The sequence below is a fragment of the Solea solea genome, chromosome 3 (genome assembly GCF_958295425.1).
Source record: "Solea solea chromosome 3, fSolSol10.1, whole genome shotgun sequence".
Classification (NCBI taxonomy): Eukaryota; Metazoa; Chordata; class Actinopteri; order Pleuronectiformes; family Soleidae; genus Solea; species Solea solea.
Genome location: NC_081136.1, coordinates 3,339,633 through 3,363,973, shown reverse-complemented (window position 1 = coordinate 3,363,973; position 24,341 = coordinate 3,339,633). Strand labels below are relative to the sequence as shown.

General features: G+C 40.8%; 1 protein-coding gene across 3 annotated transcripts in view; it reads left to right on the top strand.

Moving 5' to 3' along the window:
* The first annotated feature begins 2,540 nt into the window (after positions 1 to 2,540).
* The window catches only part of LOC131457165 (ankyrin repeat and BTB/POZ domain-containing protein 3-A), a 158,842-nt gene continuing 137,041 nt past the window's right edge, over positions 2,541 to 24,341 (top strand). For all 3 annotated transcript variants that reach the window (XM_058626004.1, XM_058626003.1, XM_058626002.1), the window contains exon 1: positions 2,541 to 3,683. In XM_058626004.1, the coding sequence (XP_058481987.1) occupies positions 2,819 to 3,683 (865 nt within the window). In that variant the 5' untranslated portion in view covers positions 2,541 to 2,818. The remainder of the gene's footprint in view (positions 3,684 to 24,341) is intronic.

The following is a 24,341-nucleotide window of genomic DNA, read 5'->3' as shown; positions in this document are numbered from 1 at the left end:
AGAATGCAGTGTCACGCATGGAATATATGAAAAGGGCCTCTGGCAGAGCAGGCAGTGTGGACAGATGGTTGGTCCAGCTCATACGTACGAGGAGAAGCCCCAGCAGAGTCCATGAATCATCATTCCACCAACTGTTCCTCTCAGCGTGTCATCATAATTCATCTCTTGTTGACAAAAAAACACTATATTGTGGAGAACGGGTTGTTTCGACAACACCGTGACAAAGTGCGAAACACCTCGGAGCGGGGTCTGAGGAACGTCTGGACGCTGGATGTGGAGAGTCGTCCTTATTCTTGGAGGTTCTACAGGACACTACATAACCTTCTGTCCCACAAATAAAGAAGCTACATATGCTAGTGTACATTAGCTAAGACCACTTCTTTATACTATAAACAGTAAATAATACACAGTATTAAAGTAGTATGGGCGAATGATTTTTGAATAAACGTCTAATTGCGATTATTTTGCAAATACGATTCGCGATATCAGAGGGAATTATTCTAATTTTCATGCGAAAAAACACATTTAAAATGGTTACGCCGTGTGATATTTGTGCAGATCTGTGAGAAACCGAGAAAAAAAAGACAAGACAATCAAGACAATAATCAATAATCAATCTGAAAAAAAACTCCTGCGAGTTTAAAATTGCAGTAAGCTGTATTTCTGATGTGCTATTTTGATAAAATTATGATTAATTGTTCGGCCCCATAAAGTACCACTTGTTGCCTAACACTCCTTCAACTCTGAAAGTTTGCCACACATACAAACGCGACTACTTTTACCGTTAATAGCACGTTTGTCTTATTTGTCTGTTTATGTCGTACACTTTTTTGCTACACTGTAGGCGCAAAATAGCGTGTACAGTGTTGCTAACAATGGCTAGCCCCGAGATACGCTTGCGTCCGCGTTTTCCCCCGCGTCTCGTAGGTGATGTCACTCCCAGTTCCAACCTCTGACTTCCAAATGTAAATGGAATGCAATTATTGTGCTGACAACTGCACACGTTCATCCCTTTTTTATGTGTAAACATGATACATTTCCACAATAATGCTAGAATTTGGGCCCATAACTCATGCAAGGCATCATGGGGGATATGAATCAGTCTGTGTATAAAGTACCTTAAAGGGAACTTGAGTAAAAGTACAAGTATGTCAACAGAAAATGACTTTGGTAGAAGTTGATGTCACTTTTTCTTATAGTATTTAAGTCAAAGTCTTAAAGTATATGACATTTACTGCACTTAAGTATCAAAAATAATTTTTTTTAGATGCATTCCAATTGCTCTTGTATAGTTGTTGGATTATGTGCTTACTTTCACTATGTACCTTTATGTATGTAAATATATATAAATATATATATACACAGTATATATACATATGTATATATGTATTTGGGATCAATTACGCGACAGCCTTCCATATTTTGGGGCTATATATTTTATCATAACAACCTAAAAGCATATATTGATCCACGTTTCAGTCAATAAATCATTGTTTCAGGTCATTCCTTACATCTATATTTTCAATTTCATGACACAAACCAAGAATTCCATTGTTTGTGCCAAGTTGTTTATTTGTTGTGCATGTTTGGACACCCAGTGTGGTTTCCATGTGTCATGAGTCCACATGTCCACCATGTGTCTCAGTCAGTCCACTGCAGTCACACTGTGGCTGTCACAGCAGCAGCAGCAGGTTCACATCTTGTGACATGTAAAAGTGCTATATTTCACAATAACACTGGAATTTGAACCCATAACTCATGCAAGGCATCATGGGGGATATACTGTACATTTATAAGGTATAAAAAAGCAGGGAAAAAAATCGTATTTTTTTATTCAGGAAACACAAATAAGCAGCTTTTCAAATGTAGTTAAACACTTTTTAGATAACATTCTTTGTTTGTATTTATAATAAAAATGTCCTTACATTTAAGTTTTGATATTTTTATTCTAATATTTCTTGTCATTTTCTTGCACAGTTGTTGGAGTGTGTTCTTATTTTCACAGTTTATCTCCCTTTATGTACATATATGTATATATATTTATATATATATGCCGTTTTACTTTTAATATCTTATTTATTTAACATTCTCGTGGTGAAAACTATTCAACTGTTACAGTTTTGGAATAAAATACACGATAATCTTCCATATCGTGGGCAATAAAGTTTATCATAAGCACTCCATTTATGTTGTTTATATACTGTAGTGTGATATATATCTATATTTTTTTTTATTTACAATATAATTCCATTGTGTTTGTTCATTTGTGTGGTCTCCATGTGTCATGAGTCCACATGTCCACCATGTGTCTCAGTCAGTCCACTGCAGTCTCACTGTGGATGTCACAGCAGCAGCAGCAGCAGGTTCACGCGCAGCCCGTGCTCAAAGGTAACAGGCAGGTAGGTGTTGATTGTGTCAATCAGATCTGGTGGGAGACGCGCATTGGCTCCTCTCGTCCTCCAGGCTCCACCTCTCCATCAGAGTCCTGCGGTGCGCTGCGCTTGTTGCGGTGAGCGTGAACAGGGACAGAAACTCACTCACTCACACACAGAGGCTCTCGCGTGCGCTCTTGCTCCCCTGTCTCTCTCCCCTGGGGTGAAGTTGTGGACAAAACACGCGGCGACCTGGAGAGAAAGCGGAGTGGAAGCTCCAGGCGGACAACGAGGACGAGTCGTGCCGATTTTTGCGCACCAGGGCTGGGATTACACGCGCACTCAGGTCCTCGGACAGCGGGGCTGAGGAGGAGGAAGAGACACCGGGACGAGTTTGTGGCGTTGGATTGAGAGACCAAGCTCACCCAACAGTATGCGGTGCAGTCATGGCAGGCAAGGGTAAGACCGTCGTGAGGACGCTGGAGGATTTAACGCTTGATTCTGGTTATGGTGGAGCCGCGGACTCGGTCAGGTCTTCCAGCGTGTCGCTGTGCTGCTCCGACACGCATCAGTCTCTCCCGCATGGGGGCAACTGCTGGCATCTGACCGAATCCATGCACAGCCGACAGAACAGTTTGGACACAGTCAACACCGTCCTGGCGGAGGACACGGAGATACTGGAGTGCTCGGGCCAGTGCGCCAAGCTGCCCGAGCTGGAGGACGTGCCATGGAGCCTCGGCGAGGTGGAGGGCGCACTGAGGAAGGACGAGGACCTGATGGTGGGCAACCCGCCGCCGGAGGTGCTGGCGCGGCTCTCCGCGCTCATCTGCCGCGCGCTGGTGCGCGTGGCGCGGGAGGCGCAGCGGCTCAGCCTGCGCTACGCCAGGTGCACCAAGCACGAGATCCAGAGCGCCATCAAGGTGGTGCTGTCGTGGACCATCTCCGTGAACTGCATCACGGCGGCTCTGAGCGCGCTGTCCCTGTACAACATGAGCACCGGGGACAAGTTCAGCCGCGGCAAGTCCGCGCGCTGCGGCTTGGTCTTCTCCGTGGGCAAGTTCTTCAGGTGGATGGTGGATAGTCGCGTGGCGCTGCGGATCCACGAGCACGCCGCCATCTACCTCACCGCCTGCATGGAGAGTCTGTTCAGAGAGGTGTTCAGCCGCGTGCTGCGCAGCGCGCTCGTGGAGAGGGACAACGGTGTCCCCAAGTTTACGCTGGAGTCACTGGAGCAAGCCATCAACGGGGACTCTGAGATCTGGGGTCTGCTGCAGCCGTACCAGCACCTCATCTGCGGCAAGAACTCGAGTGGTAAGGAAAAAGTTCTGAAGAACCTGCTGCTCTCATGTGTTTTTATTGTTATGTTTTAAAATAATGTGCATTTATTTACGCAAATGTGGTCTGGCACCTTCTGGTGGTCAGCGCCGGTCACTCGTCCGGCAAAAACCGTCTGTCACCACAAAACAGTTTGAAGCACTTCATCTCCACGTGTTGCAGAAAATCTCTAGAACCCAGTGAAGGTTTTAGTGACTCAGCTGCAGCTGATGTGAGTCTTAATTTCAAGGTTAATCTGCTGCTGAAGTTCAAAAGAAAATGTCATTATCAGACACTCAACATGGGATTTTACCAGTAATGGCCGATACCAAATACCGATATCACAACCTGATACTGATACCAATATTTTTTTTTTTTTATTGCTTATTCTATCCGAATTATATCCACAAAGCTCATGTGATCACTGTACGCTGGCACATTGTAGCCCATGCTCAGTGAAGCATTAAAGTGATATTTAGTGTATTATATCGCACTGATACTGAATATCTAAAGTTTCTTGAACCCCAAAAGAAAACATCATTATCCGACACTTTACATGTGTTTTTATAGCAACAGCTCCTCACAGATGGATCATGTCCGATACCAAATACCGATATCACAACCTTCAATATCTCCTGATACTGATACCAATTTTTTTTTTTTTTTACAAGATTCCGCTTTTATTTTGCTTTTATTTCTTATTTTAATCTTAAAACATGCATTTTGTAAATGCTTTGTTTTAATTGAGTTTTTATTAGTTATAGTGTTAGTTTGCCAGGTGCAGGATTCAAAAAGGTGACAAAGTATTGTGTCTCAAATAAAACCTTTTCGAAATTGCTGGCAGATGAAAAAATAAATACACTGTGCTCAATGAACTCAGAAGGATTATTTATGAGATTAATTTACAAAGACGAAAACTAAGCACTTTTCCGCTCCAATTTTGGTTGCTTTAGGTTAGTTTTATAAACATGCAATTCAGTTTCAGTTGGTTATGTTTTCGTAATTTGTTAAAAGTCCCATTTTAGTCGGACTGAGACGATAATTCGGTTGTCTTAATATCATGTAAAGAAATGAGTTGGGCTAAAATCGAGTTAGTCTAAGTCGGACTAACATACCTGGACGATGCGATTCATAGTCAGACTACTCCTGCGCGTATGCACTTAGTCGGACTGGAGTCGGACTTGGTGTTCTGCACGTGCACCAACATTTCCTCGGAAGTAGACGGAGACAACGTATAAACTGCGGTACTATTGTCAGAAAAGAACAGCGCCACCTACGGAGAAAAGGTCACTGCTGAACATATTTCACACGCATATTTCGACTTTAAAGGGCCTTCGTGTCTGATTGAATGGATGTGAAGACGCTCGGAGCGCGTTATCGCTCAGCTGGAAAGGTAATACGGCTATAATTATGCCGAAGAATAACCACTGCTTATGTGGCTCGTGTAATTGCGCTCCCAAACAAAAGGGGGATCTCGACAGTTCCTTGAATATTTATTGCCTCCCGCGACTCGGAGGCCCCACCCCCTCTGAACGCTAACTGTCTGTCGGTATTTATGGTTTCAGGGAAACCTCAAACAAGCTCCATCGTCTGCTGCTTTGAAGCTATTGTTGTTCTCAGACTTCCATTATGGAGAAAGTTGGTGTTAATGACTGTTTTAGACGCACAGTGGATGATAAATGTGTGTGTGTGTGTTACTTTGTGTTTATATTGTGCTGTTGCTGCTGCGTGGCCTTGTTGTTGTTGGAAACACTTTCATTGCCTCACTTCAGAAGGTGTAAGATGTTGCTGTGTGGGCTGAGTGACTCTCTTATCCAAAGCACTGACTTTGAGTGAGTGAGTGTGAAATAAAAAGCACGGAGGAGCTTGAGATGTTTTCGTTTAAGTTTGTCGATATTAAGTCTCAAGGCTCCGTTTTTAGCAGTAAAAATAATAAGGATTCCACTGTGACTTGTAACTTGTACCCACGGGTTGATATTCATCCTGTTGTGAGCTGAAGTCTTGAAAACGTTATTTAAAGGTTGAAATCCTTCTAAGCAGTTGAATACCTTTGACCTTCATGAGGTAAAACCTAATTTTCTGTCTTCTAGAGCTGCACAATTGAGTACTTCTCCATTATTCGAGTAGTTCTTCGGTCCATAAAATGTCCGAAAATGTTGAAAATTTCTGTTTTTCAAACCTGGAAATGATGATGTTTCTGTCCAAAAAGCAAAATGATTCAGTTTGAATGATTACTTTCTTACGTGGAGCAAAGAAACCAGAGAATATTCACATCTAAGAAGCAGAAGCAATCAGAAATCATGTTTTAATAATGAAAAAAACGAAAATAAAATGTCAAAATAAATCAGAAGCAACATTTGCCCCCTTCTCGTACTGTTACTAATTATTGTGCATCATTTCATTTTTAGAAAGTCACTGCTTCTTCTTGGAGCCTAACATGTGCTGTTAGTCATTTTATGCACATTTACTTTCTGAACTTACACAAGCAGTGGTTTTTATTTCACTTAATTGTCAATTTCTAGCGACAGAATCTCTTTGAATCAGTTGAATTAACTTCAGTGAGAGTCACGGAAACTGAAATCCTAAGATTTGTTCAGATTTTAATCTTTATAAATGGAAGGAAATCAAGTATAAACATACAAAATCAGACGTTTTAAAGGTGAAGTAGGCAGAGGTTTTTGGTGTTTAGAGTCAGAAATATAAACTGGTACTTATTTTTGTTATTAAAACTGTTATATTTTACAAAATTGTGGAAAAACACGGCGTTAATCAGTGGTCACGGGACAGAAACTGATGATGGCTGGCCAGTTTTGGCCCACGAGCCACAAGTTGCTGACCACTCTCCTATGCTGTGTTGCTTTAAGAGAGTCGCGCTGTTCCTTTAAATGTAAAGTGTGTCCACGTGTTGTTAGGAGATAAAATTCTCAGGAAAATTGAATGAAACTATTGACTTTGTGGCATTTTGCAAAGTGAATAATGCGCTGATTGCCTCATCTCAAACCTGGTGTGCGTTCACCCTTTCATCATCAGCTGCCACAGCCCAAACATCCTCTTATTCCGCTTCATTTGACGCTGATATTTAGCCTGGGATGAAAATGCCACACACGACTGCCTCACATTTGCCTCACTCCTTCATCTTCATCCTCCTCCTCCTCCTCCTCCTCTTCATTTCCTGATGGTGCAGAGGAGGCGTGATGTCATCCTATGACAGTGAGGAAAGACCCCGCGTTGTTGGGCAAACAACAAAGGAGCTGCTTTCTAAAATGTCACATTTAGATCAACTGAACGGGATTAAATTGTCAGACCTGGGGCTGAATAATTAACCATCAGTAATCGCATGTTAATCCAACGCTTGGTGCTCTCTTTTGTACAAAGTTTGAGCGTTAGACTTTTCATCTCACAATTATGACTTTTTAATCTCATAATTTTGACTTTTTATCTCATAATTATGACTTTATCTCATAATTTCGATTTTTATCTCATAATTTCGATTTTTTTTATCTCATAATTATGACTTTTATCTCATAGTTATGACTCTCATAATTTCAATTTTTTATCTCATAATTTTGATTTTTTAATCTCATAATTATGACTTTTTATCTCATAATTTTGACTATCTCATAATTTCTACTTTCTATCTCATAATTTCGACTTTCTATCTCATAATCATGACTTTTTATCTCATAATTTTGACTATCTCATAATTTCTACTTTCTATCTCATAATTTTGACTTTTTATCTCATAATTATGACCTTTTATCTCATAATTTCGACTTTCTATCTCATAATTATGACTTTTTATCTCATAATTTTGACTATCTCATAATTTCTACTTTCTATCTCATAATTTTGACTTTTTATCATCTCATAATTATGACCTTTTATCTCATAATTTCGACTTTCTATCTCATAATTATGACTTTTTATCTCATAATTTCGATTTACTTTGAGGATATATCAAGGCTCAAGTTTGACCTTCCATAGGTTTGTGACAGCGACTCTGCTCTGAATAATGAGCCTAGCTGAACTCAAACCCTGCACATGATGATTGTATTTATTGTAAATATCATGACAGGAGAACGTACGTTTACCTCGTGCCTTCTCATTCTGAAACTGGGCACACCCACCATGCCGTTAACTGTCAACAGGCTGGAGGTGAAAATGACAAATTTGGAGAAATCTGTGAGGTCGAGGCGCCGGATTTAAACCGTCGTCAGTTTCCTTTTTAAATATGGAATTCCCGTTGTATATACTATTACATAACTTGGCGTGACCTTCCCCCGAGGAAGCGCCGCGACCTCTGCAGGAACGACGGCCTCCCGTTGTCAGTGTATTAAATTGTCAGCGGGCGTCTGTTCGTCCTCCTCCGGCTTCTTCGCTCACTTGTCTTTCACACCATATTTTATTGTGTTTTCTGCTCGGGGGGGAGGGGGGGTGGCGGCGGTGGTGATGGTGGGGGGTGAGGCAGCATCCTCTGGTGTTTGCATATTTGTTTTCCACTGTGGTTTTTAATAAGCTCGAGTCGCAGCCACATGGTTCTGGCGCTGCCTTTTCTTTTTGTTGTCCATTCTGTTATTATTGTCTTGTCTGTCCCCTGTCCCCTGTCTCCTGTCCCCTCACAGATGAGCTGACAGATTGTTGCTGTGCTGGTGGAAGTGCGAGCGCTCGCTCAGACAAGCTGCTGGTGATGGTGATGGATTTTTATGGCACGGTAATTTCATAAGACCAAAGGCTGCGGCTGCTTCACTTCACCCAGCAGCAGCAGCAGCAGCAGTGATCAGTGACTGTGGAGTTATGTGCAATTGTTTTGGGAGGCGAGATGAATTTTATGAGCTGGGTCCATTTCTCGTTTCCCCCTACAAGTTACTCTCTGGCTTGTGGAAATATTACCTTTAATTTCATATACTGCACGGTCATTTTCTGTGAATAGGATTGGGGGGGGGGCGGGGGCGGGGTTAAACAAATGAATCTCTAACTCTGCCGTGATCAACAAGGACCAACTCAAATTGCTGTGGTTTTCATTGCCAGCTGTCACTCGCCTCCTATTTTCCTACTGTAGGTGAAAGCACTGGGTCAGAGTGAGATATTGCAATATATAATAATAATAATAATAATAATAATAATAATAATAATAACAATAATAATAATATAATATCTAAAGGATATATCTAACTCATAATTTTGCTGTTATATAGTCTTTTCCTGGGTGGAAACGGAAGTTTGTGCCACTTGTGTAAACCGTTCACTCCACGCACCAGACTCCATACAGAAAATCGTCGATTTTACATCACAGCACCACAGCAGTTCTTGATCCACTTTTGCCTCCATCACTAAGTTCCAACGTGTTAATTTGTCACTTCTGTGTTTAAAATTCTTTACACAGATTTACCTCTGTGACACAAACTTAAAAAACCCCCGTAGTAGACCAGCAGTGTCCTTATGAGCCTAAAAACGATGATTTACTCTTTGGGATTTGGTGCAGGAGAGTTAGCGGTTTACAAACCTGTTTCCAGTTTGATAAAAGGATTTTACTGGTGTGTGGACCGCCTCCTGTTTTCCTCAAAACTAGGTGAAAGCACTGGGTCAGAGTGAGAAATTGGATATTATTGACACTGATTTTGCTGTGTTGGCCACTGTCACTGGAAACCAGCCTGATACCGGGACGCTAGCTCTCAATGAAAACACGGCCGCCAACAAGAGTCTACAATATCTGAAGAATATATCCGACACTAACCACTGAATTCTGACTCAATCCCAGAATACTGACTTTTTTCCCTCATAACGCTGGGATTAAAAATAGAGTTCTGACTTTTTAGCCACATAAATCTGGGATTATAGTCAGAATTCTGTCTTTTTTTAAATCGGAATTTTGGGATTAAAGAATTTTGAATTTCTTCACATATCTGGGATTGAAGTTAGAATTCTGACTTTTTCTTCACATATATTTGGGATTAAATTTAGAATTCTGAACGGTCACCTCCAGACCAGGCTCAAAGTTCACTGGTCATTTTGAGTTTGAGGCCCTTGCATGGGTTAAACCATTTCCACTTCAGCAGCCAAGAAAACCCTGCAGGTGTAAGCTTATCGTCAAAAATAAAGACAACGTATGAGAATTTGGCATTATGACATGTGTCAAAAACCTCTTCCTGAACTCAGATTATAATACTGTGCAGGAGCAGAGACATGAGTGTCAGCTGGAGGAGGTGTTGTGGAGGAGACACTGGCTCAGGTCCCTCAGAGATATAATTACCATGCAGCTCTCTTTAATTAACACTTGTGTTTATCTGGTCGTCATTAAGATTAGGAATTAGCGATGGTGAGCACCGGGGAGCTGGAGCCTGAACAGAGATGATAAGTCGTCCACGAGACGCTCAGACCTGTGGACTCTCGCTGACACGGCGTCTTATCAAGCTGTGAGTCAAAATGCTTTGTTGAAATTCATTTCCTACTCCCCTAAACCACGGCGCGTCAACGTCAATTACAGAACGTCAATGTCAATTTTTATATTTTAGTGACACAGACTTTCTTCATATTTAACTGAAGTGTTTTTTTTTTTTTTTCATCCATGAGAAAACAAACCTAATACGACCACAATCAGGAACTGAAAGCAAAACTGACTGAGACGAAAACTCTGGGAGTAACTGAAACTCACATGTGCTGTGAGTCGAGAAAACTGATCAGGTTGTTATTAGTAACACTGACGTGATTTCTCGCCAAGAAGGGACAAGGATGTTTGCCCGGAACGTTAATCACGTCCTCTGACAGTGGCGTGAGTCACGGGTTGTTGTCTTTGTCTCTTTGGGGACTTTTCGTGATTTCAAAACTCCTGCTGGCTGTTTTGTCATGCTACTGAAGGTTGTGTAAAACTTTGCATGATGTAAGACAAACTACATTTAAACCGGACCATGAATGGAACTGCACCAGACATTTCCTTTGCTAAATGTTGGAGATTAAAGTAATGATTTCAGGGATTTTTTTTTAACACATCACATTTAGTATTTTAGGTACAAAAAAAAAGCACCATGTACTATCACTGACGGAAAAGTAAAAATAGAGTACAGTCGAACCCAATCCCGCTTTTTTTGCTCCATTTTTGGTCGCCACCAACATGAGAAAAATTTTGAAATAGTTGATTTTTTTTGTTTTATAATTACTAAACGACTTAAATCTGTTTTTTACCTGGTCACACGACACTTTGACGTCCCCGCGAAAGGTTTCAGTCATCTCCATGATAACCGACCACACCCCATCCTCCAGTGGGTGTCCTCCTTTTATATTTGTTTCTATATCTGTGCTGCCTTTTCGTGATATAATTGTGGAGGAAGGGATTTTAAAATTTACTCCAAGTGATTTTAATGTGGAGGGGAAGCTGCGAAGACGTACCTGTCGTCCGTGATAAACTGCTGATTGTGAATGAACGTGTTCAAATACAACACAGAGCATATTTGACTTTGACATCCGCTGCTCTGAAGAGTTTTCTGAATATGTGTATTAATTTGACTTCTCATTCCAACACATTCGTCCTGATTTGCTGTAAATCTCACAGAGCAAGGACCCTTTTATGTCTCGCTCCTTCATTGTGAGCAGGAAGTCCTTTGCTCGCTGTGCCCCCGTGTGTCCTCTGTTGACCTCGGCTTCTTTGTGCCATTGTGTTTGACGACGCGCCACGCTTTTCTTTTCAGTGTCGGACGCCAAAATTTACGGCCGGCTTTCGCTTTAAGCACAGATTACAACAAACTATAACATGATTACTTGGCACCGAGTGTCAGGATAAAAAAATCAAGAACGTTCCATCCACGTTGGATCCACTGCGGAGGAAATACTGCGTTGTTTTCATCGGATTTATGTCATGTCGACTCCTGACAGATAAAAAACAACAATCCAATCAAGACAAATCTCTTATATTTACTTTTATTTGGCTGTAATTTCTGTGTGGTTGAGCCGCAGTAAAATGAAAAAAAAAAAAGTGGGATTAAGAGCCGATCGCGAGCTGTTGTACCATTTGGATGATTCATGAAAACATAACCTCACAGACGATGTCTTTCGGCTGCTGCCCACTTTTATCCACGGGCTTTACTCTGGACGCCTCTCATTTGTCTCGACAGCACTGAAGTGTGTAATGCTTGTGTAAGGCTTAATCCAGCACCAGTGACCAGGTCGAAATACTTCATCTCCTCTGTTAAGATTAGCATTGTTTGAAAAAATTAAACGCAGCAATTCTGTGATAAAACACTACTGATGTGAGGGAAAAATTACAAGTATTTTTAGTTTTTCACTCATAAACGTCATCGTAAATCAGATAGATTGAAAGTATAAGCTCACAGCTAAATAAGTATGTGTCAGTAGTATCTACATATGTCTGTCTATCTTTTTTAAAGTTAGCTAAAAGTTAGCTCAAGAAAATCTGTTAGTTAACAATTTTTTATCCATTTGTTAGCTAAAATAATTTCTATCTGTTAGCTAAACAAATTTTTATCCATTTGTTAGCTAAACAAATTTTTATCCATTTGTTAGCTAAAATGATTTCTATCTGTTAGCTAAACACATTTCTATCTATCTGTTAGTTAACAAATTTTTATCTATTTGTTAGCTAAAATGATTTCTATCTGTTAGCTAAACAAATTTCTATCATTTGTTAGCTTAAATAATTTCTATTTGTTAGCTAAAAGTTAGCTTTACAGTATCAATTAAAACAATATCTATCTAGCTGAGCTGGAAAATACGGCTAGAAATATAGTGACACGAGACAAGATATGATCTGAGATTCTATTTTTCATATCGTGATAAAGTATCTGTGGTGACTTTTCTTGGTTTTTAAGGCTGCTTCGTTGATAATCATCACGTTTGTTATACTAAATAAGTGTGTGAAATACATTGAATATTGTGAATTCAATATTTATTAATTAAAAACATGGAATCAACAAAATTATATTCAAAGAAGTCACTTTTTTTTAAGCCAAATTATTTGTGTTATAGCTGAATTTGACCATATTTATAGTCTGTTTCATTGTCTCTAACACATGTAAATATCCTTTATTTAATATTAAGAAAGCCAAATAAATAAAACCAGGTATTATCTGATAGGAAAGGTATCAGATAATCATAACTGTATTAAAGGGAGAGGTCAAAATAATAATAATGGTAAGAAGAATGAGCTTCGAATGCTTTTTGGATTTCACTGGACTGTAAGAAGTACTGTAAAGTCTGTCCACTGGGTTCACTTCACACACCGTAGTTGACGTCAAATTAAATGACTTTACAAGGACTCTCAAAGACAAATTCCTTTAAATTCAAGGACTGAATGTGGTGACCCATATCTATTTGGGGCTATTTAAAATACAAACATGAAGAAGAAGGAACATCAGCACATTAGAATCACGTCACCCGGGAGTAAAAGCCGGTTGAACACATACTCACTGTTTAATTGTGGGTTTGTTTTTGACTTGTAGGAGTGAGGCTAATATTGACACGGGGTCTTTAAGAACACCTTCATTAAGACCTGCACCTGAACTCGGCTCAGTCTGCAGACTCCACCACTTAATCCCGACTTGTCAAGTGACAAGAAATGACCTTTTGTTTTCCTGTCGTTTAACTGCCCCACGGTTACCTAACGTCTTTGTCAACGACATATGAGTGACACACATATGTGACCACGAAGAAACACTTCCTCCCACTGACTCCAGGCATTTCATAACAATAGAGATGTGTAAAAATAAAGCTACACTGTGCAATCAGTGCATGACTGCCGGTGCTTTGACTTTCCTCCTTTTCACCTCTGTTCGTTATTTCTCCAGCTTTAAATAGAAAATAGGACGTGTCGGTCTGATCTCCTGCCCTCTCTCCGTGGCTCAAGTTCACTGTTTTGGGGATTTTGTCTGTTTTAGTTACATAGGTGAACATGTTTTGTCTGTGTATTTGTAAAAGAATTGACAAAAAAAGGACAATAAAAAAGAAACAATTTTTTTTGAGTGAAAACTGCTTTATTTTGTTATAAAATGAGAAAAGCAAGTCATCTATTGAATAAATCAAAAGGAATTATTTGAGAAATACAAAATTTTTTTCCAGTGTAGCACACATGTATTTGCCCACCAATGTAGGAAAATGACATAAAATAGAACCAAAACAAAGATAATCAACATAAAAAAGGGAAAACGGTCTCTTATTCTCGCTAATCCTCAGTATTTTCAATATTATGTCACGGATGGACTTGGAAATCATCCATAAACTGTTGCGATATCAAATAAAATCAATTTTTTTTTCAAGAAGAGCAGCTTTTATTACATTTTAAAACAATAAAATCAAATAAGCTGTTGTATAAACTTAAAAAATCAGTGAGAAACTATTTAAAATGCAGCTACATTTTTCATTTTCTTATGTTTTAAATACCATAATGATAACATATTTCCCTCATATTTCCTATTTGAATAAGTTATCTTTTTGCGCATGTATTCTTCCAACAGTGGAGGACAATGACATAAATGAGAACCAAAACAAAGTAATTTAAGCATAAAAAGAGGAAAACGGTGTCATATTCTTTTGTAATCCTCAGTGTTTTTAATATTATGTCATGGTTGGACTTGGATATCATCCATAAAATGTGTTTATTACATTTTAGAAATAATGAAATCAAACGATCTGTTGTATAAAAGTGAACAATCTGTGATAAATTTGTTAATTTTTGCACTCTAGTTGGACAATTGATTTATCTTTGGCCTGAAATCTTGCACTTTTATTATTCTTATTCTTTTGCCATAGATAAACAGATAAATACATGAACATAAACAAGAATTCAAATCAAATGAAAGCTAAATAATAACAAAAGGCAATAATTGCCAATCTGATGCTCATTCATTGTTGTTTTCAATAAAAAATCAGATAAGATAAGGTAAAGAAATCCTATTTTAAGAGTGAGTGTTGCTTTAGTTTGTTTAAAATAGAAAAAAAATTCAAATGCCTTTCCTTTTGTTTTATGACACCTAAGCCTTACATCTTTAAAAATCAGAAGTTTAAATCATCTAAAGTAAAAACCATAAAGTAATATTATAAAAAGCAGCTAAATTTGCCTTTTTGTGTGTGTGTGTGTGTGTGTGTGTGTGTGTGTGTGTGGTTGGTTTAAAATGCCAGAGTTCACTGGTCTCATGAAAAGTGACAGTAGACAGGATGGTAAAACAGATGGTAAAAAAAATAATAATAATAAAAACAAGGGTATAATTAGTTGTTACTCACCTGAAATGTCTCCTGAAAAACACCAGGCTGCCGTTTCTGTCCTCAGGCAATGACATTTTATTTTTCTCATGAGTGAAATTTTAAAAGTCACGTCAAGAGTAAAAGGTTAACGTTGTTGTTTTGCCGTTGTTAACAATCGCCGGCGTCTGCTCAGTGTTTGAGGTAAATAAAGTCACTTTATACTGTCAGTATTGATACGATTATTCCTCTACAATTTGGCGATGAGAATGTAAGGATATCGATTTGTGGTCGAGAGCAGTTGAAAGTGTTTCCTACTTCACCACTAGAGGGCAGACTCTTAAACCAGGGACCTCAAACTGAAAATGACTTGGATGAACAATGAACTTCTAGTCTGGGCAGAAGGGGTGAAGAACTTTTTGGGAAATTAAAAAGGATATCGTAATAATCAAGATATAGTGATCGTGATTTCACAATTATAAATATTCAGGATGATTTTGCACAACATTTCAAAATAAAAGTGTTTGTTTTGGTATAAATGTTACAGGAAATTAATCTAACAAAAACAGATGGAAGTTAAATAGAAATTGTAGACAATTGTAATTAAAACACTAAATGTTCAATTTAGTACATTTAACTATAATTGTAACATTATAATTCATGTTTTTGTTTGACGAGCCAGTTGTCATTATAACTTTAAAGTAAGCGCAGGGCCACAGGACATGGACTGCTGGGCCACATATGGCCCGGGGGCCACGAGTTAGAGAGATGTTGTTTTTCCAAATTTAGCATTGGAGATTTTGTTGTTTTTACTTTTGTGGCTGTATCTGGAGGTTTTTAGTGTAAGTAAGTTATAATAAGTGATGCTAGCGGGGTCTTGAGTAAGTAGCTACACATTTAACCATGACGTGTGTTAGCTTAGGTTGAGTCTGTATCGGCGGCTGTACTAGCATCACAAACGTTAGCTTTGCATAAGCATTCAAACAATCTGCCTCACATTTATACAGTTTTGTTTTTAATAGTGAGTCTTTTGTGAGGGGTTGCTAATGTTACCTAGCTTTTTCACAAAAATTATCATATTATCAAAAAATCAATAGATTAATTGATAATGATTGTTAGTTGCAGCCGTACTACACACAGTAGACGATTTTTAGCTCTAACATGTAACATAAATGTATCTAAATTTCACACATTTTAAAACCAAATAAGCAGTTTTATAAAGAAAGAACAAGGTCACACTGAAGATAATTGAAAAATCTGACAAAATTGTGATTATTTATGGAGATGGAAGAGGAGAAAATTACAATAATTGGGGTTTGTACTAATATAATAGATGAAGTTAGTGAGTTTGTCTAACAAAGACAGTTCCTGTCATTTCCAGTACCTGCTCAGACTTTCACTCTCACAACATCGTCGTCATTTCATAACATGTTAATGCATCGGCAGAAGAATCTCTCCTAATGTGCTAAAGAGCTCTTATTCTGGAGAGGCATTCATGCGTTTCCCATAAAAGCCAAGTTTATTCATGCAGGAACTCTTTCACCTGTGTTAATGTACACCTACGCCACAGCAGCTCTAGCATACTGTTCCTGTTCCCACAGATTCATAAAGGAGTTAATTTCACAGCGACACATTTTCCTCGCAGCTGATACTCGCTCTCGTCAGAACCCACGGTCGGCCCGTCGCGGCGTCCCTGGATCCGTCGTGAATGCGTGTTCTCACCCCTGAATGTGGTGGCGTCGCTCTGCGTCTGACCTCCGCGTGAAAGCCTGCTTTAAATGCATGACTCACACTCGGTCACTCTGAGTCAGCGTGACTTTGCATAAAATGTAACTCTGAACCAGAGAATTCTCTCTTCATGTTGTGACAAATGGAACATCACAAGGTTTAAGCCTCAACCTGATCAGCTTTTTACCGCAAAGGAATTGTCGTATTCTGACAAACTTTTACGTGTATTTACCTTAAAAAGTTTAAAATACTTTTAAGGAAAAATGCGATACATACAGTATGTGGGCGCAGTTAAACCTCTTAAATGTCCCCCACTGGAGCTTTAATTCTTGTTTTCCAACACAACTTTTTCATTTTTCATATTCCAATATGATTCAAATTCATAATAAACTGATTGAACCCAGCACAACTAAGAGGGCGGAGCTCAGAATCCAGAGAACTGAAAAATGGGGGAAAAAACCAGAGTCTAAACAGCAGAAGTAAACAAGGATAGCTCCGCCCCCCTGCCAACCAGCCCGCCTCCAGCTTGTATAAATGACTTTGTAGTTCTATAAACATGTCATCACTGACTCTGAACTGTCCTGTCTGAACTTAGAACTTGATACAATTGCTATATATCTGCTCCTGGTCTCTCTCGTCTGTCCCCCATTTTTCCTTTCACCACAACCTGTCTAGGCAGATGGCCGCACACTGTTGAGTCTGGTTCTGTCAGAGATTTTCTTCCTGTTTTCTCTCCACTGATGCCTATAGTGTTTGCTCATTGTGGGAACTGTTGGGTTTCTATGTACAGAGCCTTGAGATAATGTATCTTGTGATTCGACAGGTACTGACCCCATGATGGTTACAGTCTAATGGCCGCTGAGATGAAGGACTTGACGTAATAGTTTTGTGGGTGGAGCTATAAAACACAGACCTGAAGGCATTTGTTTAAAAGGTCAGGATTTGGTCTTCTTGTATTGGCTCGTCCATAATTCTCATGAACCCACTCTCTGGACTTCCTGAGTGAATATTATAGCGTGGCTCTGGCAGAAGTTGACGGTCGTCCTCTCTTCTTCTCCGGTTCACTCTCTTCACTCTCTGCTGGAAGTCGAGAGCTGTGAAATTGCCCAGGAAACATCAATCAGGCCCTCATTTTCCACACGAAACCACCGCTCACTGCCGCCCTCTGGTCGTCTCCCTTCCAGCGGCTTTTTTACCCTCCCGACTCTTCTTAATTCGGCGATAGTTTCCGCTGCCTTCTCCACCGCGTTAATCCCGCTGGTTCTCACGGGGCGGAGAGAGAGTGAAGTTGATGAAGTGCCTGCCTTTAGAGTTCTCCCCAGGAAGGATTTGGCCTCATCCATGTTTCAGTGCAGCACAGGTGATATATTTACGTGTTTAGAAACCTCATTCCAGAGGTTAGTGAGTGTTTCTGTGCCGAGACACAGCCGAGGTGACGGGGATTTCCTCTTGCTGGAAGACGGATTGGATGTCTGAATTTTATTTTTTTTATTTTTCCTGTGAGCTCACACGCGGATAAATCAAGTCAAATAATGAAGTTAGTAAGGGAAAATAGCAGGTTGTGTACCTGTGTTGACCACAGACAAAACTTGCTAGCAGTTTCTGGTACAGTACGTACCATAAACTGATGTTTTCCGGCATTTAATTTTTCCGTCTGTCTCTAAAACTTGTCGAATCTGCTTACATGATGATAAATGTAATGGACAAATAGGATCGTGCCTTAATAACGCCCCCTTTTTGTCAGAAAGTGGGTGTATTGATACCGATTCTGCTTACAGACTTGTCCTTTAACTTTATAACACTTTATCTACTTCACTTCCAGACATGTTTTTCATTTTTATAGATTCAGGTCGACGTCGTCAGTCAGGATAAATCAGCAAACACAAAAACAAACTTTGACTGTATTTGTTTGCTTGAAAACCATTCATCTCTTTTTAATTCGCCCCCTTTGCCAGTCCAATGTTTCTCTGAGAGACAATTTAGCGCGGCAACACAGCTGTAGGTCGCACATTACACAAAATATATCAAGTTAATTTCTTCAGCGAGCAGCTGGACCCTGGGAGAAAACAGAAAACAAAACAAATTTTCATCATTTTCCTGACTGTGTCACGGGCCTACACACACACAAACACGAGGTGTGTGGAAACAATAACGCTGCTGAATAGCACTGGATTTTGCTGTCACACACCCACTCACACACCCATCATCAAACCCACAATGTCACACACACACACGCTACAGTTGCTATGCCAGCGCTGTTACATTGTGTTGCAACAGCATTTTCAACCTAAAATCAACCCGACACCAATTTCTAATAATTGAGTCTGGTTGCTCTTTATTCTGTCCCTTCACGATGCTACTGAACCCCATGGTTCTCAAACTGTGGTACGTGAGCTTCCTCTGGTGGCCCAATCTTATTTTTTATTTTTACCCACTTGGAACTGACTTACAATGGCGTAACAGTTACAATCTAACCCTACAATATGGGTCACCCCTCTAGAAACATGATATACCCGTGGTTTTCAAACTGTGGTATGTGTACCACCAGCGGTACATGAGCTTCCTCTGATGGCCCAATCCTGTTTTTTTCAATCTTATGCTACTTGGAAATGAGTTACAATGGGGTAATGATTAAAATCTTACCCTACGATTATGGGACAGCCCACCAGAAACATGGTTCTCAAACTGTGGTACATGTACCACCAGTTGTACGCAGGCTTACATTGGAAATACTACTGTATATGCAAGGGTATGTGATTGGAGTGAAGCTGGGTAATGTTGTGTGTAGAGAATGAAACAAAAAACAAAATGAAATTGTAAGAAATTAAATAATAATAATTAGAGTCACCTTGTCTCTCGCTCCATCTTAATCTAATGTCATTATACCAGTGTGTGAAGTATATGTGAGGAAGAGGAGGATGATGACAGAGCAAATTATCTTATTGGGAATAAATCTGCCTCCTGTGAATAGTCCGTAGCTGACTTTGCTCGACCTATTTACGCCACTGTATTTTAACGTTGGTGATAATGGTGTTACTTAGAGAGCAGGAGTATTTTCTCAGGTGGTACTTGGTATAAAAAAAGTTTGAGAACCCACTGAACTAAACTAAGCAGAGACATTCATCTCCAGTGCTCCATCCCCCCGGTTTCGTCCTTAAGGTATCTTGAGACAATCCCACTGATGGGATTTCTAGTTTATAATCCCACCAGTGTGTTAACAACTGCACCGTCATGTCCTCCCTGCCGGATTTGCCCAGAAAATCTCCAGTGGGGAGACGATATGTAGGATGCATCCTAATGAGAAGCCTGAACTACCTTCTTTTCAGTGAGTAAGAAGAAGCAGCAAGTATTGAAAAATCACCGAATGAAACGCTGAATATTTAATTAAAATCGAAGTAAAGGGATGGGGATGATCAAACTTTTGACTCCAGAGATTCTGCACCAATACTTTTATCTGAAATGGAATAGATGTATTGAGCAAAATGCCATGTTTTTTCTTTTAGCACAACAAGAAAACTTGATATTCAACTAGATTTCATCTTAAAAGTAGTTGCATTTTTTTCGCTGGTCGCTTGCAGTCTACTGGCTCTGTTTGTCTGATGTAAGCTTGGCAAATGGCAACAGTGTAAAAGATAGCAGCTACTCTAGCTTGTTACTGTGACACCGATGTTTGACATTAGCCGCTACATTAGCCACATTCTGTGGCATTGGTGTGTGACGTTAGCAGCTACTTTAGCTAGCTGCCCTGGCAACAGTGTTTGTTTGACATTAGCAGCTAATGTAGCCGGAAGCTGAGGCAGTGGAGTTACATTTGAAGCTGTTGTTTTCAGATCTAGCGACCGAAATGTTGACACTGTGGCGTTTGGTGGCGTTTTTTTGACGTTAGCGGCTACTGTAGCCAACACAATCTGCAAAGATTTAACAATAATTCTATGGTAGCTGGCTACAGTAGCCGCTAGCTACATCTCCGCTCAGCGTTGATGCATGAGAACACGTCAACATATTAAATACCCTTTAAATAACAGTGATTTTTATCACATGGGCTCCCGGGATTGGTACACACCCGTACATCTCACGTGTGAGGACGTGGTCAGGAACTGTGTGTTCTGAAAAAGGAATTATCTTTGTAACCTTGAAAATTTAAGAGTTGGGCAGTTAATTTTTTACTTTAAAATGAAAGTATGTCTGTGCCATTGCACATTTAATGCACAGATTCATGCTTCCTTTCAGTGCGTATGTCGGCCATTCCAGAATCCCAGACGACCACTGCGACCTGCCATACCCATGTATGTGTTTTATGAAGCCCCAGACAGGGGGGGTCACAACCTCAGCTCTGTGAAAATGGACCAGGAAAATGACGCAGGAGCCACGGTAGATCTTCCCGCTTTTTACCCTTGGGTTACGGTGACTCACGGTATGAGAGGTGAAGAAATGCCGGACTGGTTCAGCCTCTTGGTTCTATCCAGAATGGGCGATAAAGTAGGCCAGCTCATGCCTGGGAGCAGCTGTGCCAAATGAACTCTCCCGGTCGTTGTGTTGGGGAAGTCCGCAGGGAGCCGGGGCTGTCAAAAGCAGTGTGAAACACCAGAAATTCAGCGAAAAGGAAATTCCCTTGGTGTCGTTCGCCATCGCTGCCTACTCTCACCAGCACAAAGCTTCATTCATCTGAGGCTGCGACTGCTTTTTATTTATACTCTCGTAGAATATAACCGTGTTGGTTTAAAGGGATAGATCATTTTATGGTGTGTAAAGATATTTATTAAGGTCAGAAGTGTGTGAAAAACCTTCCGTGTGTTGGACGACTGCATCTGTGCGACTGTAGGGGACGATGATGATGAAGGTGGAGCAAAGTCAGCAGGTGGTTGATGGAAACGCTCAGTCCTGGTGGTGATGTTTGGAGTGGGCGGCTTGTGCAAAACCTGAAAGACAGAATGACAGAGTTGCAGTGATATTTATTGCCTGCACTGACGAGCTTCGGGGGATGTATGCAGATAATTCATCACATGTGGAGGAAGCGGATGGTGTAGGATTTGAATACAAGATTAGGGGAAACGACAGCAATTAAAAAGTGGAGTGAATTTCAGTTTCAAGTTTGCTATTTTACTTTCCTTGCAAGCCACGGGAAGAGGTTTCATCTGTATACATTCTGTACAGGGGCGGCTGGAGCCATTGCAAGCCACTACACCACGGTGTGGCCCCCGAAAATATGAGAAAATTTGCATTTTAAATCCCTGAAACTGCTGTAAATAGTTTTTTGGACAGGCAGTCGTCGCACTTCGCACACGTGTGGAACAAATCAAGTTCCTGAATCAGGTCGCTAAAGGGAACTACGGTGGCCTTCGTATACCAGAAATGATGTAAATCTTCTTTGTTTGCATTGTTGTAAACTTTCGTTTTTAAGACGATTTTTTTCAGTTTGGGCTGCTGTAGAAACATGGCTGTCGCTGTAAAGCAAGGTTCTTTTTCACATACAAAGATTCTTGTTGTATTTTCAATTTTTGCCAGGTAGCATGGAACTTTTTTTTATATATATACGTGTATTTTTTGGTTGATTTACTTCAACATCTCACAAGTCCCAAGAAAGTGAAACTAGCAAAAACCGCTCACTTTTAATCTTGCGTTTAAAGAGTCAGGCAGAAAGTTTTAATCCCAAACTTCGATGTCAGGAGACGTTTTCCCTCTCCATTTCTTAGAGTGAATAAAACAGTAGAGTACACTTTTCCCCCCCTCTGCAGCCACAGCGGGATCTGACCACCACCACTTATTTAACTGTCAGATTTCAGCGGGAAAGTCTTTTTCACAGTTTCCGAAACTGTTAAACCGCCGGGGGAATCTTATTTTCCCAGTAAAAAAGAGCTCTTTTTAAGACTCATTTCTTGTCTCTTGTGAAATGTCCAGCTTTCCTGGATGCTTGGAAGAGTGGGAGTGGAAACTGTCAACATATTCACACTGTACATGCTCCTCTTTACTGTGTGTGTGTGTGTGTGGGGAGGAGGGGGGGAGGGAAGTGGAGAGGTGAGGAGGTCGGGAAGAAACGGGGGAGTGCAATAATTGCGCTGACAAAAAAGTGGGGCGAGGGGGAGGGGGGAAAGGTGAGAAGACGGAGATGGAGAGGGTGTAAGAGGGGGGCGGCGGAGAAGACCCCAGTGGCAACCGCCCCGTTCGCGCCAAGCAGCCCCGGATAATCAGAGCAGGGAAATGAGCCGAGTCCCACGCAGTCCTCGCCAACCGCCCCCGGAGCGACCGATGACAAGCCTGATGGATGGCAGCTCACACCGAGCGCGCTCCTGCGGGAGCGAGGGAGGGAGGGGGGGAGGAAGAGGAGGAGGAGGACTGATGAACGACAGCGGCGAGCTGCAGGTGGTCAGAGAGAGAGAGAGAGAGGGAGGGATTTACAGCGAGGGCCGAGGGTGAGGGAGGAACAAAATGTGGGGGAATGCGTTTGCTAATGACCACTGGGAGCAAATGTTTACAGCAGGTGTACAAGTGACACGTGTGAGACCGAGTTCTAATGTGTCGTGGAGGCAGAGGCTCAGCGCGGGAGGAAACAATCAGTTTGGCTGAGTTAAGCCTCGATCGCCGTGGCAACGGACCTGAATCACTTCTTACAGCTCGGGGTTCTTCAGTTTAAGTGTCTGCTGTTTGACGGCGGCACTTTGTCTCGTCCGGGGGAAAACTGTACTAGTCAGTAACTGGCTTACTGGGTTAGTACTGGTTTTGCCTCACAGCGTGAAGGTGTTGGGTTTGATTCCCGGTGTCTGGAGCCTTTCTGTGTGAAGTTTGCACGTTCTTCTCCCCGTGTCTGAGTGGGTTTCCTCCAGATTCTCCGATTTCCTCCCACCATCAAAACATGAATGTTAGACATGCAGTCAGGTTGGTCTAGATCAGACACAGACCACATTGGGCCCCCAAGGTCATTTAAGTTTAAGACCCCTGGTCTAGATCCTTTCCTATAAATTGTGACATCTGTACATAATGTGGCAACTCATCTGTAAAACCCAGTACCAATTTGAATCCGTATGTTAATCATTAAATAAAATTCAATTGTTCACACTTCCAAACCCCAAAACACAGAATTTGACTAAAACTTTTTTGTTTGAAATTTTGTTTGGGGGCCCAAGAAAAATCACCCGCGACTTGCCTCTGGGTCCCGACCCAGTGTTTGGGAATCACTGGTGTAGTTAATCAGGTGGTAAAGCAGCCACAGGTCACTCACTCACTCACTCATGAGTTAGAGGCACATGAACCACGAACCACAGACAGAAAACTGGTCATGTGAACCAACACCTCAGACCTAAAGAGGAACAGAAGAGGTTTAAGGATCATATAATAACTGCACTGTAATATAAAACATCAATGATTTTCTGTCCCACACTGGATAATAGATTTCTTAGGTCAGAACAGTAATTATAGGAGTCACTGAATGTACGTAGCCTCGGGCTAATTTGGCTAAAGAGACCTCGGCTGGTTAATTAGCTCACACTGAGAGCCTGGGCAGACCTGGTGTTAACATCCGTCCCTGGAGATCCAGAAACAAATGGACAATGTTAATTAAGTATGAGTACAAGTGGCATTAAAAACGCGTCCCGGATGTCTCATTCGCCTCGCACTGGACTGGACTGGACTGGACCGGACCTTTCTGTTTGCAAAGACCACATGATGTTTTTAACCGTTCTGACTCTCTACGTGTGTTAGTGCATTTGTTCATGCAGCTACAACAGGAAATGAGATTTTAACTTCACT